At 40.8% G+C, this 13,610-nt stretch overlaps 1 protein-coding gene across 2 annotated transcripts in view; it reads left to right on the top strand.

Annotated features, from left to right (window-relative positions):
• PSME2 (proteasome activator subunit 2) overlaps positions 1-13,610 on the top strand; it is a 15,109-nt gene extending 1,499 nt beyond the window's left edge. Inside the window, exons 2-13 of one of the 2 annotated variants that reach the window (XM_075277433.1) lie at positions 843-1,114; positions 2,022-2,246; positions 3,877-3,909; positions 4,478-4,540; positions 6,740-6,826; positions 7,240-7,276; positions 7,356-7,453; positions 7,534-7,602; positions 7,689-7,756; positions 9,601-9,655; positions 10,947-11,033; positions 13,406-13,610. In XM_075277433.1, coding sequence (XP_075133534.1) covers positions 2,199-2,246; positions 3,877-3,909; positions 4,478-4,540; positions 6,740-6,826; positions 7,240-7,276; positions 7,356-7,453; positions 7,534-7,602; positions 7,689-7,756; positions 9,601-9,655; positions 10,947-11,033; positions 13,406-13,486 — 726 coding nt within the window. In that variant the 5' untranslated portion in view covers positions 843-1,114; positions 2,022-2,198 and the 3' untranslated portion in view covers positions 13,487-13,610. Of the gene's footprint in view, positions 1-842; positions 1,115-2,018; positions 2,247-3,876; positions 3,910-4,477; positions 4,541-6,739; positions 6,827-7,239; positions 7,277-7,355; positions 7,454-7,533; positions 7,603-7,688; positions 7,757-9,600; positions 9,656-10,946; positions 11,034-13,405 lie in introns of those variants that run through there. The other variant, XM_075277443.1, reaches the window with a different exon arrangement.

Below are 13,610 nucleotides of genomic sequence, written 5' to 3'. Positions count from 1 at the left end.
AGCATGGATCTGTTAAAAAAAAACAGACACACCCACTCAACCCTTGTCCTCAATGGGGTGACTTGGGACTCCTTGACCCTCGTAGATATTATGAGGCCTACATGCGCCCATGGATGTTGGATTGGTGTTGTCATCTCCCCTTCAAACTGTAGGTCTCCATCAAACATGCATTCTCGGGCTGGACTCACATCACGCTCTTAAAGAGATTCTACCACTAAACCAACATTTTTTCTAATTACCACGTCAGAATAGGCTTAAGAAAGGCTATTCGTCTCTTACCTTTAGACTTGGTCTGCGCGGCGGCGTTCCTTAGAAATACTGGTTTTAACTGGTATGCAAATGAGTTCTCTGCAGCAATGAGGGCGGGCCCCAGCGTTCAAACGGCGATGGGGGTGTCCCCACTGCTGCCCGAGAGCTCACTCCAATGATGCCTCCATCTTCGCAACCCTGCCTCTTCTGTCGGTCCAACTTCTGATGTCTGCGCAGTACGCTCCTGTATTGAACTACAAGAGCAAGAGTGGCCTCCAAAAATGTGCTTCGCAGAGGCTCCCGGCCTGCTCCATGTCCAGCGCCGGAATGGCTGCTGGCTCCGGAGTTTGCGGAGGTTCCGGTTTTCCCCTGGCGCCAGAGCCAGCACTTCCGGAGCCAGGGGATCAGCAGCAGGCCTGAGGCTATTTAGGCCTCATTTTGGTCCTGTCCCGCCGCTGGTTATTCGTGTTACTGCGGCATCAGCTCCCTAAAGATACCTTACTGCCTGTCTCCTGTCCCTGCTATTCCTGTACCTTCTGCTTGTGTATGACCCAGCTTGTTTTACAAACCTCCTCTCCATGATCCTGATTTAGCTACTCCTCTGACCTCCCGTGTATGACCTTTTGGCTTTCTCCTGACCTCCCTTTTGGATCCTGATTTGGCTACTCCGCTGACCTCCTGTGTATGACCCGGCTCTCCTGACTTTGCTGCTGCCTCTTCCCTCTGCTACCTTGTGACCTCCAGTTGAAGACTCGGCTTGCCTGACTACAAATTTACTTCCTTGGCTTCTGCGTGTCTTCCTGGGATTACCTTTCTACACTCCTGCCATCCTGAACCAACCTGTTCTTTGGGACTTCACTCCAAGGTTAGTGTCTGTGTACTTCTGGGTCCTCTTCCTTGGGGTTCGCTGGTTGTGTGTCGCTCTCTGGGCAGTTGCGGATCTGGGCCTTGGACTTTTAGTAAGTCCAACTCCACTATCAGGAGCTCTGGTGAAGAACTCCAGGGCCCGGTTCCACTCCGGTTAGGGTAGCATAGCACACCCAGGACTGTTTTTGCCTCAGCGTTTGGGGATTCTAGTGGCCCTATACTTTACAGAGTTGTTTGTTGCATCAGGCTCCTAACACACAAATCTTTTCTGAAGCATCTGGTTAATGTGGCTAGGGCCGGCATTCCTGTGCTCTGGAAAATTTGCATTCCACCTACGCTCCTTCATTGGATCTGTATAGTGGAGGATATCCAAAGCATGAAGGATCTCACTGCTTGCCTTGTGAACATGTATGCCTGGATGCCGTAGATCCTTTTTCAGGTTTCGCAGGACTATAAAGACCTTGTGAGATAGACTGTAATGTCAGCTCCACTTCTGTTGGTGAGGCTGCTGGAACTCTTGATGTCTCTCACATTGATATGCTGATTGAGTCTGTAGTCTATACAGTTTGTTTACCAGCACCTACATGAGTTTTTGTATGGTTTGTTATTTATGGGGGTTTTTTCACATATGAATAAATATTTTTATTTATTTATTCATTCATTTATTTATTTATTTTTAAACGGACACTGTCACAACAGACATCCAACCGTAGTATGAGCGCCCCCTTACCATATTATGATTGTTGAAAACATAAATAAAACCTTTAAAAACAAAAAAAATACTGCCACCCCTGTCAATGAGTTGTATCTAGTATTGCTGTTTACAACTGACTGCATGAGAACACCTGAAAAGATTCCAATCCGCAATCCAGTATAACTGCTGTCTCCTATTTACTGCTGGAAAGTCCCTTTCAGAAAACAGCCCCTCTCCCTCCTTCCTGGAAACCGTAATATTACTCTAAAGAGAAACTGAAAGTAACTAAGAGAAAGAGAGAGACGGAGAGAAAAGACAAAAGGGCAGAAGTGCTGAGAAAAGGGGCCCAGAGTGACCAGGCGTGAAGATAATCTGAATATTTAAGGAGATGGCTAAAGCATGTACCCTGAAGATGAAACCTGCCAACAAGGAAAAGGTAATCATATTCATTACAGGCGATCGCCATCATACTGACATAAGACAGTGACAGTGCTGATTCATGCTGTTTTTTTCATGCACTCACATAGATCAGTCACCTGCAAATCCCAGGAAGATACTAAGACATTAAGATATTAAACTGTAAATTCACATTGCAAAATAATGCTAAAAATCTGCACATTTATTCAATCTTTATATCTAATGGACAATAATTCTTAGTTTACAAGTATTTAAAATACAGGAAGTCAGTCCCGGATACAAGAATAAAGAAAATGGAGCATGTCAAGTCATGCACAATAACACCATGTAAGTTAGAAATGAGAGGAAACTTGTCACACATTGATACAAAGCACCTGCAATAACAGAGGTTATCTAGCAATACAAGAAACATAAGCATAAGTGTGTACAGTCCGGCCCTATAGTCACTTGCCATCTTGTTTGTCTTGAATTATCAATATGCAGAGTTAGACGGAGCCCCTGGGTAATAAGGATGAATGTTATCGTATAACTCCATAGTATGAAGCAGGGAATTCATATATGATTTTAGAAATCCCCGTAGTTCAATGCAATTTTATTGGGCTAAAACAAGAAGTGGTCACAGCAGGAAGGAGAAATACAAAAATATAGTACTGAATACCAAATGATCTGTACGTGAGTACAAACTCAGTAATGCTAGGTAATTCCCAGTTTATGTTATCAACATGGATGACATTTAACCCCTGTAGGACACAGGGAAGTTTGTACATTAACACTCTGCAACTTGTTTTCATATTTTCCACCCCCCTCTTCCAAAATCATAACGTTTTTTTTTTTTTGTTTTTTTTTAATATAAAGGTCCATTTTTGTAACTTTTTATTGTTTATTTACTAGTCTGTATTGTAAACTGTGTATTTGTTTTTGTTTGTTTTTTTTACTTTTTTCACTGTCCATCAAGGGGATTTGAAGCTGGAATCTCAGATCCTCTGTGCAATGTACTGCAATACATAATATTGCAGAACATTGCACAGTAGTTCTTTTGGGAACTATGCACAGGCAATCAGGAGGCTGTAGCAGCCAGGAGCTTAATCTGCTGTAGTTGAACTACCTTCTGACTCCGGCAACTGGTCCCGATTGGGTAACACAGCTGACAGGAGGAAGTAATGCCAGGGGCTCGTGGGCCCATGGCCTTGTTTACCAATCCCCGCACCGGATCACAGCCCCCTCTGCAGAATGGGAATAAAAACGATCTCATTCAAAACTGAGTCAATTTACATACAAAAGGTACTTTCTAAAGGCTATGCAAATATATACTTAGTTAAAAATGACTTTTCCCAATGATAGAGCCCCTTTAAAAGCAGAATTCCATGTCCATGCAGTGTGCTGGAGTAAAAAAAAAAAAAAAAAGTTCATAAACCGGGACAAAAAGCATGTAAAAAAACTTTTCTAGTTCCTGATGCAGATTTTTTCAGCCTGAAAAAAAATCTGTGTGAATATACCCTAATGTGTTCTGTAACAGTGGTAGCACCTAACTATCCAAGGGGAAGTGGTAGACATCCTTTGAGATATATGATGCACAACTGGGACTGAGCAATAAACATTCAGAACATAATGCATAGCATAATAATGTTTATTTATTGTTTTTTTTACAGGTTGATGTTTTCTGCACAAACCTCTTTAACCAGGTAATAAAATAAGCAATTGTAATCCAGTTACCCAGAATATTTTTATATTAAAGCTCTTTGGTAACAATGCAATTTACTTGAAATACCTCTGTCCCAAAGACACTATGTACAGTATATAACAACACCGTATAGCGGCTGAAATACAAATTACATTTATCACAAAAGTCTCACGTATTCTCAGAATTACAGCAAAAACAAGATACAACGTTACATTTCATATCCCATACCTTATACACAGTACGGAAACCTTACCCGCGTCTGCTTACCCACTTCCACAATCACTGCAGACGAAGTCGCGGGTACCAGTTAGTTGATAAATAAATTCACCTAGGGGAGCTGTAGCATAAAGGGATAATGGTCTCCCTATATTAGTGTAGATATGTATTTTCTATCACTTTTGTGTGTTTCTTATCATTTTTAACTACATACCCTGGACTTTTATTTTAACGTATATCAATAAAATCTAGTTTTAATCATGCCATTTTTTTGAGATTAATTATAAGCGAATGATATTCCCCAGGCTGTTGTTTATTGTAGACTGTGTTTGATCCTGAGTATCTATTTACAGGTCCAAAGCTTTCTGTCAGAGTTTATTCCTGAAAAGATTCAGTATCTGGACAACCTCCTGAAGGTTTGTGGATATTGTGTATTTGCTGACAATGTAGTGATCCAGCATTTCTAGTTGAGGCTAAGGCCCCACTTAGCGGGCCGCAGCAAAAGAGCTCTACAGGAAAAACCGCGATGGAAACACATCAAGTTTTTTTCCACAGCACTTTTTACTGAATGTTACCTCTGTGAACATTCAGCTAATAACACTTATCGGGAAACCAAACAATCCTTTGGTAATCTTCAGATTTCATGATGTCTTGCACAGTCATGGCACCCAGTGCCAAAGGCAGCAAAAAAAAAAACCTATAGCATCATTGAACCTTCACCATATTTGACTGTTGGTATTGTGTTCTTTTCTTTTTAGGCCCCATTCCATTTTCGGTAAACAGTAGAATGATGTGCTTTACCAAAAAAGCTCTATCTTGGTCTTATCTGTCCAAGACGTTTCCCAGAAGGATTTTAGCTTGCTCACATTTATTTTGGAAAACTGCAGTCTAGTTTTTTTTATGTCTCTGTGTCAGCAGTGGAGTCCTCCTCAGTCTCCTGCCATAGCACTTAATTTCATTGAAATGACAATGGATAGTTTGTGCAGAGACTGATGCACCCTGAGCCTGCAGGACAGCTTGAATTTATTTGGAACTTTATTGGGGCTGCTTATCCACCATACGGACCATCCTGCATTGCAATCTTTCATCAATTTCTCTTTTCCATCCACGTGCAGAGAGATTAGTTACAGTGCCATGACTTGTAAATGATTATGTGCTGCACTATGCACTGAGGGCTAGTTCACACGAGGGACGGTATAACGGGTTTTGGCACTGAGAGTGACGCCGTGGAATCCGCCTGAAGAAAGGGCATGCCACTCATGGGAAAAAAGAAGCCTGGCGGTCTACATAGACCACCATAGTGAGGGGGCGGATTATGACGTGGATTACGCGCCATAATCCGCCCCCTCTGTGTCCGTGTGAACGTGCCCTAAGGAACATTAAGATCTCTGGAGATGGACTTGTAACCTTGAGATTGTTGATATTTTTCCACACTTTTGGTTCTCAGACAGTTCTCTTCTCATTTTTTTGTTCTACATGATTAGTGGTCTCACACAGACACACAATGCAAAGATTGAATCAACTTTTCTCCTTTTTATCTGGTTTCAGGTATGATTTTTATATTGCCCACACCTGTTACTTGCCACAGGTGATTTTGCAGGAGCATCACATTCTTGAAACAAAGTTATTTACCCACAATTTTGAAATGGTACTAACAATTTTGTCTGGCCCATTATTGAAAGTTTGTTTTAAAATTATGTCTTAATTATTATTTGTCGCAATCTCTGCCTCCCATTGAAAACTTTGGGAGGCAGAATCTGCCACTTATTTTGGCGCATATTCCACCCCTGAAATATGTAGCAACTTCTGCCATATTAACAGGGCCTTACAGTGGCAAACATTACCCACTGACTTCACTTTTAAACATATAATGTGCAGTATATGTTTCTTCTGCTGCAACTTCCTATACAAAGAACACACTAAATGGAGTCCTATGGATATGATTTTCCTGGCACATACACCAAATGTAAGATTCAACAGCAATATGCATAGACTTTAAGTCAGGGAGAAAATGAATGCTGATGGAAATAAACATGGCTATTCAGCATTGTGAACACTTTTGTTGTTATAACGGGCTTCTAATATGTTTATTTACTGTCTAAAAAAATAGTCACCGATCAAAGTGCAGCTCTGAGACCAAATGATTCTTTTTTAGCATTACCACCCATGTCAAAATAAACTTGTTAATTCCAAATGCTTTTCACACTAGATTCACACCAGCGTAGAGGTCTCTGTCGTTCAGGTCATGGTGACCTAAAAGACGGGTACCCTGTCCACTTGAGAGGCTGTTACATGTGGAATCCCATGCGCCCCATAGACTTTAATGGGGTCTGTTGGGTTTCCACCAGTTTCAGGACTTTTTTCTCTGCTGATTTTAAGCAGAATCTGCGCTGGGGTCTCCTATGCAGGGATGAATCCTGATAACTTTAATATGTAGCAAAAATACTGATAATGAGGTATCAGCTTTAATTCTTATGATTAATTTTAGCTTTTTTTCTGTGGATATCTTCTCATATGCAAATGTGAATACTGAACTGTTGTTAATGAAAATGTTTTTTGAAAAAATATTTTACACTGCCCTGTGACCAGTCTAACCTGATTTTCTTTCTTGACAGAGTGATGAGTTTAATGTCAAAGACCTGACATCGCTTCATTCTGAACTGAACATTCCTATTCCTGATCCTCCAAATCCTGAGGCTGAGGTGAGAGAACAGGAAGACAGATAATATAAAATAAAAAAACTCACGCTTTGTTTACATATATCAGTTTTGTCCAGTCCCTATACAGCTAATGACAGTTTGGTTATCTGGTGCTTTGTCCAATACTCCATAGACTCAAGAGGGACACCAAGCCATACTGAAAAACCCAGCAGTGTAGGTTTTGTGAACTTGCACATTCTGTTTTATATCTGGCGCCAGAAGGAAACTATGACAGATTGATGATTTTATGGATCAATGTTTTACTGACTACCTGCATGTTTTTTAAGAGATTTCTAGACATATCAGAATGCAACCTAAAGATGTGGACAAAATATCAGTGTTTGTAGATAGCATAAAACTTAATACAATTGTTTAGACAAAATTTTAAGAACTTGTTAAATTTATATTTCACTCAGGACTCAAAAATGGAAACAGACAAAGAAGAAAAGAAAGGTAACCTAAGTAATATGCATTTCACTGCAAGTAACAGTCATGATACTGTATATTACTTACATGTCTCTTGGTTTCTTAGCTCCTAAATGTGGATTCTTGAAAGAGAATGAGAAGCTTCAGAGATTACTAAATATTGTCCAACCAGAGATAAGAACTTTGAGAGAGGGCTGTGCATTGGTAAGAACTACATTAGTGTCTTCTACATGAGACTTTCATTTATAAGGATTGCAATGTAAAACCAGTGTTTTCTATTGTAGATTATCACTTGGGTAAATCACCTAATTCCAACAATTGAGGATGGAAATGATTTTGGGGTATCAGTTCAGGTACATAAGAGTAATCACAAATACCTACAGTATACAACATAGATAACAGAAAATAATAATCATTTATATATTTTTCTGTTTACAAGGAGAAGGTATTAGAACGTGTAACAGCTTTAAAAACCAAGCTGGAAACTTCACAAACCACTATCTCCAAGTAAGAACTGATGTTACTACACTTTGGTATTGTCTATGATCTCCCCCTACATTTTTGACCAATGATTCAGTACAGTGAGTACTTAATATTAAATTTCCAAAAAAGAGCTGCTCACTGTATGGCGTTACAATACCAAACACAACCCATGGATAAGAATGACACTGCATGAACCAAACAGACCACAGATCATTCATATATCCTCCATAAAATTTTCAATGCAAATGAAGACCCTTGGTGACTTCTGGAAGGCCAACCACTGGTGACCACTTTGAGGCTGAGGCACAGTGAATTGCTGCCAAAAAATGCTGTGGAAAAGGCAGTAGTGGAAATTCATTGCATTTTTTACAGAAAGTCACCAGAATTTTACCTTGCGGACTTTCTTTCTCTATTATACCTATATGGAAAATGGCAGCATTTCTGTAGGTATCATTTACATGCTGCCATTTACAAAAACAATGGGTTTTTTTTTATATCGCAGCATTTCCACTGCAGATTTTTTTTCTGCAATGTGTGGTTTGGATTACCCAGAGTCCCATCCACTTTGCAGGTACTGTAATATGCTGCGTTATTTGCAACATGGAGCCCCGGCCAGACATCTTTTTTATTTATGGTGTATACTTGGTGATAGGCCATAAATATCTGATTGGTGTGGGGGGAGATGACAGTCAATCTCTGAACCAATCAGCTGTTCGAAGGTGCATCCTGACTGTGATCCCAAAGACAGGACATAAAAAAAAATATTAATAATTAAGGAAACCCCTTTAATGCACGCATTGAGCTTTTAAAGATGCCCATCACATTAGAACTTTGGCTAGCAGATGTTGAGAGAAATATGGCATGTTGAATTTTAACATGTCCATTCCTTTGTTCCCATGGGAGAAAATTCACTACAAGAGGTGACTGGCAGCAGCAGCATGTGTTCTCTTTCCTTATAGAAAACACATGCACATATATCGTGTAGCCTAAATAAGTATATGGGTCAAATGTTACCTTTGAAAACTCTTTGATGTTAGGTAGGGTTCACACTACCATTGGATTCCATTATGAAAGTGTCCATTTAAAAAAACAAAAACAAATAAAGGACACCTATCATAATGGACACAAACGGATAGTAACTGGTGGCTATCAGTTACCGTCCACTATAAGTCTGTTGCCCATAGACTTCAATGTTAAAAAAATAACGGATGCTTGCCGTTAATTTTTTTGCTAACGGACAGAAAAGTCCTGCATATAGGATTTTTTTGTCCGCTGGAAAAAAATGGACTTGGGTGTAAACGGACACAAACGGACACAAGATAAAAAAACCCATTGAAATGAATGGAATTTTTAAGGGCTCGTTCACACGTGAGCAAAGGGGCGGATTTCGCTTCAAAATATGCCCCTTTACAATGGTGGTCTATGCAGACCGCCGGGCTTCTTTTTTCCGCTAGCGGCGGGCTGCTGCTAGCGGAGAAAAGAAGCGACATGTCCTATCTTCAGGCGGAAACCGCGGCGCGCTGGACCGCGGCTTCCGCCTAGCGGCAGCACCCTCCTATGTCCCATTTGAGCCGACATAGGAGGGGAAAGCCGTGACCGCGATGGTCGCAGCAGGGGGGTTTTGACCAGAGAGAGACACGGCGAGCCACGTTTCTCTCTGTGTCAAAACCCGCGCGGACCCCACAACGTGTGAACTAGCCCTAACAGACTACTGATGGTTCAGCTAGTGTCCACTGCTAAAATCTTGTAACGGACAATAGCTACGGACACTGCTGATGAATGCCCCCTTAACTATTACTTTCACCATTGTATGATTTCATGCAAAAATCTCTATCAATCCCGGGTTTAACTAATTTTTCTCCTTTCAGGTATCTTACAGAGAGAGGAGATGCTGTTGCTAAAGCTTCGAAAGAGACACATGTGGTGAGATACTTAATTGTTATATATTCTCCTTCTTAAACTCTCAAAGGGGTTGCCCAAGAATGAATATTGATGAATCATCCTAAGGACACTTTATCAGTATCAGATCAAAAGTTGTATTGTGTAGTATCTGTGAGTCATTGTTGCACAGCAATTCTCATTCTCTTGAATAGGAGCCAAACTGTGTTAGTCCAGCATGGGCACTCTACAATGTACAGGGGCATCAGCTGATTGTGGGGATGTTTGACCCCAACCAATCTGATATTGTTGACCTATCCTAGGGATAGGCTATTAATATCCAGTCTTGGATAACCTCTATAAGTACCCGGCTTTTTTCTTTAAATATTATTTTAATCTAAAGCCACGACTTATTTTTTGTTGATGTAGCTATATGGTGCCTTGTTAATTTGCAGAATGCATGTTCCATGGCACTATTTTGTTTATATGTATATAATATATTGTTTGGCCAACACACATAGAAGTAAATAGGAGTTCCAGAAACAGTGTAGCACAATGAGGTACGCTGTTTGCTTAACTCAGGCAACGATTAGGAGCAGCATAGTTCACTGTGTTATGCTATTTCCCTTTTTTTTTTTTTTTTTTTTTTTAAATGTAGATTGTGAGCCCCATATAGGGCTCACAATGTACTTTCTTTTTCCTATAAGTATGGGAGGAAATCCACTCAAACATGGGGAGAACATACAAACTCCTTGCAGATGTTGTTCCTGCTGGGATTTGAACCCAGGACTCCAGTGCTGCAAGGCTACAGTGCTAACCACTGAGCCACCGTGTTGCCCCTGTGTTATGCTATTTCCATGATGCCAAATGCACCTGTTTACGTAAATGTCAACCACCTAAGGCTTCTGGAGACATGGGTATGAGAGAGTTGAGCGAGTATATTCGATCGAATACCTCCCCTGCCTAGTTATTGGTGTAAAAAAAAAAAAAAAGCGCCAAGGAAGGTGGGAGGGGAATAAAATTTTTCCCGCGTTTACCACGTGGTATTCGACCGAGTACACCAATATCTGTGCAGGGGAGGTATTCGATCGAATACTACTATTTGATCGAATACTACTCGCTCATCTCTATTGAGAGTATCTCTTTAAATTTCAATATTTGTGAACAATAGCAGCATGTTTTATGGAAAAAAAATAATTTTGTGTAACTTTTTTATTTTTCTATCGATGTGATCATTGAGAGACGTTTAACCGTGTTTACTAAATCAGGCATATCAATTAAGGTATTTATATATTTTAGCACTATATTAACCATAGTCTCTCTTGTCTTATCCCAGATGGATTACAGAGCTCTGGTCCATGACAAAGATGAATGCGCATTTGTAGATCTTAAACTAACTCTGACTGATGTGAGAAACATCTATGTAAGTTTATTCCACTATTAAAATGTCAATCTATGTTCTACATTATATAGAGAGGTGCAGGACATGGAATGAGAAAGGGTCAATAAACACAAACATCCCATTACAAGGTTATTCCTGCCACAGAAAGTGATAACATGTAACTAGAATATGCTGGAATGACAGAATATCAATGGAACAATCAGGAATCACCATAACTGACTTAGCACTGCATCCTTATACATTTTCACTGCACAGCACCACTTCTGGATGACTTCAATGGGTTCCGTTTAGTGCATGTAACACATTGATATCAATGGGTTAAAAAGCCTCCCACTGATTTCAATGTGTTACATGCGCTCAACGGAACCCATTGAAGTCAATGGGATTCTGTTTTGCAGCGCTGATCCTTACACGAGTTATCGTGCAAGAATCAGTGCCGCGTTACATCGTGTGCATGCACCCTAAAGCAGAGCTATGGTTCATTCAATTTCAGGATTTTGGAGTTCCTTGCAATCAGACCTCCAATATTTGAATAAACCATTAATTTTTGTTATCTGAATAGCCCTTTAAGGCCGGGGCCCCACGTTTCGGAAACGCCGCGAGTTGCCCACGACGGAAACGCAGCGGGAAAAATTGCGGCGTTTTACAGTACTTGCAAAGTGGATGGGAATCATGCGAATTCCATGCCCACTTTGCGGAAAAAATCGCAGCGCGGACACGCTGCGATTTCCAAAAACGTTGTGGTTTTGAAAATCGCAGCATGTCCGTTATATCTACGGAAACGCTGGCGGCTTTCCCGTAGATATAATTGTTCAAAGCACTGCGTTTCCGGCCCGTGGGGCCTTAGCCTAAGGGCATACCTTGCAACCATCTCACCACGACAGTTCTGGATTTCAGACACTATCCAGGGGTCCTGGTGCATGTCCTGTTTCAGCTGTATGTGCATAATCAAGACACATATGCAGTTGGAAACAATGATGGAGCAGAAGCCATCAGCTCTCTGCTTTACAATTACCCTGTGATGGTTTCTGCAGGCAGAATGACACAAGCAGCTGTGATGCAGAGATGTTATAGCCACAGACATCACACCCTAAGGGTGCATTCAGACTACGTAACGCCGGGCGTGTATGAGAGCCGTACACGCCGGCATTACAGCAGACTGCCGAACACTTCCCATTCACTTCAATGGGAGCGCTCGTAAACGCCGCTGTTACGAGCGCTCCCATTGAAGTGAATGGGAAGTGTTCGGCAGTCTGCCGTAATGCCGGCGTGTACGGCTCTCATACATGCCCGGCGTTACGTAGTCTGAATGCACCCTAAGGCTGGGGCCCCACGGAGCATAAATGCCGCAATTTGCCTGTAGTGGAAACACCACAAGGAAAAATCATGGCATTTTACACTCAGGGCATAGTGGATGGGATTCTAGTGAATCCCAGGCCCACATTGTGGTAAAAACCACGGTACAGATGTGCCACGATTTCCAAAACCGGTGCGGTTTTGGAAATCATGGCATGTCAATTATACAGTACCTATGGAAATGTAGGTAGGAGGTAATGTATGGAGGTTTCCCCATAGGTATAATTGTAACAGAAAGTCCACAGAGAAAACCTCTGCAAATTTTCTGTCTAAAGAGCTGCGGGAAAAACCGCGATGCGTTGCCATCACGGTTTTCCCACAGCGCTTTTTTGCTGTGGGACGCCCCATAGGGCCTTAGCCTTAAGCAGACAGCAGAAGGATCTTGATTTGTGGTAACAACAGGGCTAAGTGATTGGTGCACAGGTGGTTTTCTTTGAAAGAGAAACAAACATGAGGGAATAAAGCTTTTTTTTGGATCAATATTACAGTGAACGATGATGGATGCAGAGAGAATGTGCTCCATCTGCTCCATCTATATCCTTCATTCTATTAATTTTTCAGTCAGTTGTCCTGATACCATGACAGATCAGAACAATGGACTAAAACAATTTAGAGTAAAAGTAGCTAAATCCCCTCATTGTCTTTGCAAGAAACTCAAAAACAGCCATCACAAAGCAAGGCTCCATGCACACAACCATGGTTTTTATACGCAATTGTTGAAAAAGTACAGACCCATTCATTTCTAAGGGCTCATACACACAGCCATAGTTATTGAGCTGTATTTCGTGGCGCTAGCGAATAGCCGAAAATTTATGGAGCAGAGCCTATACCTGTCCATATTTATGTTCACAAAGATATAGCCTATGGATAGAATATTTGCCATTATAAGAAATGTATCAAGCTCGTCTCATTTGGGTCTAATAACACTGTTAATTATTGAAGACAGCAATGTAAAGAGATTATTTACATGATGTACTGTATACTGATCTTGGCGCAGTACTTATGTCCCATAATACAGATTATTTTTTTTGCTTCAGGTTGAAATATTTGATATTATTCTGAAGAATTTTGAGAAAATTACCAACCCTAAAGGGGAAGATAAAAATACAATGTATTAACTTCAGTATATCAACTGGTACGTGGTACTTCACCAGACTTCATGGGTTTTCTTTAAAATCATGTTTCCCAGTACACTAAAAACAGTGAAATCAAACAATAAATAAAGTACTTTGTTTTCTTCCA

This window comes from Leptodactylus fuscus, chromosome 1 (assembly GCF_031893055.1).
Source record: "Leptodactylus fuscus isolate aLepFus1 chromosome 1, aLepFus1.hap2, whole genome shotgun sequence".
In the NCBI taxonomy this organism is placed as follows: domain Eukaryota; kingdom Metazoa; phylum Chordata; class Amphibia; order Anura; family Leptodactylidae; genus Leptodactylus; species Leptodactylus fuscus.
The sequence above is the reverse complement of the archived record's forward strand: the minus strand, read 5'-3'. Positions and strand labels throughout refer to the sequence as shown.